The sequence below is a fragment of the Frieseomelitta varia genome, unplaced genomic scaffold (genome assembly GCF_011392965.1).
Source record: "Frieseomelitta varia isolate USP_RPSP 00005682 unplaced genomic scaffold, Fvar_1.2 scaffold_326, whole genome shotgun sequence".
NCBI classification, from domain to species: Eukaryota; Metazoa; Arthropoda; class Insecta; order Hymenoptera; family Apidae; genus Frieseomelitta; species Frieseomelitta varia.
In genome coordinates, this window is record NW_025110064.1 from 331,119 (window position 1) to 335,659 (window position 4,541).

The 4,541-nt window shown below is 32.3% G+C and overlaps 1 protein-coding gene across 1 annotated transcript in view; it reads left to right on the plus strand.

The window, feature by feature from the left end:
• The first annotated feature begins 309 nt into the window (after window positions 1–309).
• Window positions 310–4,541, plus strand: part of LOC122530087 (transient receptor potential cation channel subfamily V member 4) — a 104,087-nt gene continuing 99,855 nt past the window's right edge. The window contains exon 1 of the mRNA XM_043656746.1: window positions 310–1,131. Within this exon, the coding sequence (XP_043512681.1) occupies window positions 310–1,131 (822 nt within the window). The remainder of the gene's footprint in view (window positions 1,132–4,541) is intronic.

Genomic DNA, 4,541 nt, shown 5'->3' on the forward strand with positions numbered 1-4,541 from the left:
GTTTCTCAAGGGTTGTAGCTAGCCTGTAGGGAGTCGATCACGGTTAGCCACGCGGCGAAGTATCACCGTCTCACTACTCAGGACAGACGGCTGTCGAAAAATGGAAGAACCCTTATCCTGGAAGATACGTGGAAATACTCGAAGTCGATCCCACTCGGCTGTCAGTTGATAAATCGAAGAGAAGAGGATCGTAGGCCTAGATCGAGAGACAGGTAAGAGGGAAGAAAGAGGAAAGAGCTGATCTGGAGTGGACAAACGTCGAGGAAAGACGTTTCAAGGACGCGAGAGATGGTAAAGAGGGATGTCTGAATGGGTGGTGTCTGTTCGTGTCGAGGTCGTGGTAGCCAGGTGAATGCTGGCTCGATCCTTGATCGTGTGATCAGTCAAGCGAGCGACGAAGATCAATGTCTGTTGTATCGTCTGGCCAATTACAAGAAGGGTGGCGAGCTGATCGAGTCGTACAATCAAGGGGGCCAGGCGGATGTGGAAAAATTGATCAGGGAACAGTTCGGTGTCCTGATGTACGCAGATGGGAAAGGTCAGGTGATCAATCGGGCGGAGTATCTACGATGGAAATTCCGAGACCTCGAGCAGGTTGTGCTACCGATTGAGGCTTCTTTGTCACGGTTCGATCCTTTGGCTCAGTGGAACGATCACGAGGCGTGTTGGCAGATGCAATATAGAGGATCGCTCGGAGAGACTCTGCTACATGTTCTGATTATATGCGACACAAGGACGCACACGCGAGTGGCCCGTATTCTGCTCAAGTGCTTCCCGCGGCTGGCTATCGACGTTGTCGAGGGCGAAGAGTATCTTGGCGCTAGCGCCCTGCATCTCGCGATCGCGTACAACAATAATGAACTAGTTCAGGATCTCGTTGAGGCGGGCGCGATCATTTCTCAGCGGGCGATAGGCAGCTTTTTCCTGCCTAGAGATCAACAACGAATGAATCCGGCTAAGAATACGGATTACGAGGGATTAGCCTACCTGGGAGAGTATCCTCTCGCTTGGGCTGCTTGCTGTGCAAACGAGAGCGTTTACAACTTATTACTCGATTCTGGCGCTGATCCCGACGAGCAAGACTCTTTTGGAAACATGATACTGCATATGGTAGTCGTTTGTGACAAACTGGTACGTACGTGTCAAATTTGAAATTTGCTTTCCATGATATTTGTTATTACGTTGTGTAATAGTAATTTGAGCGCGAATAATAATTTGAATTTTGGTCTCTGAAAATTTGAATACAGTGGAACTTTGATTATTGGAACCTTATTATTCGAAATGATTTTCTGTTATCGAAATGTTCTAGCGTCCGTACGATATATTTTTGTGTATATCGTATTTATTGTTTTCTATTATATTAAAATCGTGATAACTCTCTTCGCAGTATTTTAGTGTTATTAACACGAAATGGATAGTGTTGTTAATTAAAATGAAATGCGAAGTTATTACGAAGATCGAGAAAATAGACCAATAGGAAATCAATGATTAGTGATATAAAAAATAAAGAACAAACAGTTGAAAATTATTAACGATGCAATTTTCGAAAAAGAGGACCAGATAGTGTGAAGCACACAAAGCAATTATTTACATTGAAACTCCAAGCAATTATTTACATTGAGTAGTTTAAAAAGTTTGAAAAGGTTATAAGATGTACGTTAACATTTTAAATCAAAAATATATGGAATTTAGTATAAAAAAAGCGAATTTTACTATTCAAATACAAATTACTTCTTCAAATTAATTCCGATAATCGACGTTCTACTATATTTTTACTTCATTAATTCAAAGCATATTTTTCTATATTATATGAAATCGTTGATCGAAGAAAACCTCTTGCAAAATGTTATTTTATCAGAATGCAAAGGATATTCTATATTGATATTCAGGGATATCATATTTTTCAAGGATAAATATTTCTTATCGTATAATTTACATTAATATGATGATTTTTCTCTATTTCTTTCGATTATTTATATTTTAAGTTACATTTAGTTGCATTATAAATTATTGACAAAACAGCTTCTTATTTATATCTGTACATACGCACCTACTTTGTTTAAACACATCATGTCATAATTTTTCAGAAAGAAATATTTATTGTTGCTTGATGTTAAAGAACCTTGAAAAATAAATGACATTAACGATTATTTTATAGAGAAATTTTTCAAAATCGAACACTCTAATTATTGAATATCTGCACATAATTGTAATTCATACGTGGGATAAAGTTTCACATTGATTCTACAATATTTATTAGTATATTCCTACTATGCAACTTTAAAAACAGTTCCAAATTTTGCCAAATTTTTGACACAGTTGACGTCACAAAACACCAACAAATTCTAATACTTGTAGCTACAAAAACAGTTACAAGATAAAGGATTAATTGCCTTTAAATGGGGTTAAACGACAAAATCGAATTAACATCCACGACATCAGACGCGGTGTATCGAACAAGCTGGCGAATTAATCGGCTCACCATAAATTTCATTCCGCGCACCGATAACTCCTATACCAAGTAAATAATTTACTCGGTTATCCAATCTAACGGCACTTTAATAAGGTTTATTCGTTTGGAAACGGATCAAAAATTAGTTTGTTACGTTGATCCTTTTCTGGAGGAAACAATAGAGAATTTCAAACTGCAACTTTTATCGATATTTCTACCGAGCTTTTCAAATTTTTTATTTGTCACCTACCCACATTTTTAAATGAGATTACAGAATCTGTTTCCATGGAAATCGTGATATAACTGAAAACAGGATTGATACGAGAACCTTATGTACGATTGTTTTTCGTGCTGTAAATATAAATAAAAAATTAAATGTAGCAAAGTATTTGTATGTAAAAACGAAACGTTAGTTATAATTCAATTTCTCTAATATTATATGCAGTGACGTGCTGAGAAAAAGATATTATAATTATCAATAATTTACTATTGATAGATCTCTAAATGTGTATTATATTTTTTTAAAATATTAGCAATCAAAGTATATTTACTTATATCGAAGTATATTTTTCATTTGTTCATCGCTTTTCAAATGTGATTCCGTTTATCAAAAATATTGTATATTATTATCTTATTTCTTAAACTTTTTTTTATCCGTAACTGTATACATTCTTCATTCTTTAACTATAGCAAAAGTTTAATGTCATTATAAAAAAAAAAAAAAAGTAAAATCGATACTTTAATTCAAGACAAATATTAAGTATTCTGAAGAATGATTCCGTTCTCACGAAATTCACATTTAATCTATCAACTTTGTTAATATCACCAAAGTTTCCTCATAGTATTTATTTGCACTTTATTTATATTGGGATAATATTACAATGTTACTACATACTTACGTAAAAATCTAACGTAAAAAAAAATTAATTAATTAAAAAAAAGACTATTCTTAAGAATGATTTCGTTTTTACGAAATTCACATTTAATCTACGAACTTTGTTAATACCAGCAAAGTTTCCTCATAGTATTTATTTGCATTTCATCGGGATAATATTACAATGTAACTACATAAAAATCTACGTAAAAATCTAACGTTAAAAAAAAAAAAAATAAATTAAAAAAAGAGTATTCTTAAGAATAATTCCGTTTTCACGAAATCCAACTTTGTTAATATCACCAAATTTTCCTCATAGTATTTATTTGCATTTCATCGGGATAATATTACAATGTAACTACGTACTTATGTAAAAATCTAACGTAAAAAAAAAGAAGAAAAGGTAAATTAAAAAAGAGTATTCTTAGGAATGATTCCGTTCTCACGAAATTCACGTTTAATCTTCCAATTTTGTTAATATCACCAAAGTTTCCTCACAGTATTTATTTGCATTTCATCGGGATAATATTACAATGTAACTACATACTTACGTAAAAATCTAACGTTAAAAAAAAAATAAATTAAAAAAAGAGTATTCTTAAGAATAATTCCGTTTTCACGAAATCCAACTTTGTTAATGTCACCAAAGCTTCCTCACAGTATTTATTTGCATTTCATCGGGATAATATTACAATGTAACTACGTACGTAAAAATCTAACGTAAAAAAAGAAGAAAAAATAAATTAAAAAAGAGTATTCTTAAGATTAATTCCGTTTTCACGAAATCTAACTTTGTTAATATCACCAAAGTTTCCTCATAGTATTTATTTGCATTTCATCGGGATAATATTACAATGTAACTACATACTTACGTAAAAATCTAACGTTAAAAAAAAAAAAATAAATTAAAAAAAGAGTATTCTTAAGAATAATTTCGTTTTCACGAAATCCAACTTTGTTAATATCACCAAAGTTTCCTCACAGTATTTATTTGCATTTCATCGGGATAATATTACAATGTAACTACGTACGTAAAAATCTAACGTAAAAAAAGAAGAAAAAATAAATTAAAAAAGAGTATTCTTAAGATTAATTCCGTTTTCACGAAATTCAATTTTGTTAATATCACCAAATTTTCCTCACAGTATTTATTTGCATTTCATCGGGATAATATTACAATGTAACTACATACTTACGTAAAAATCTAACGTTAAA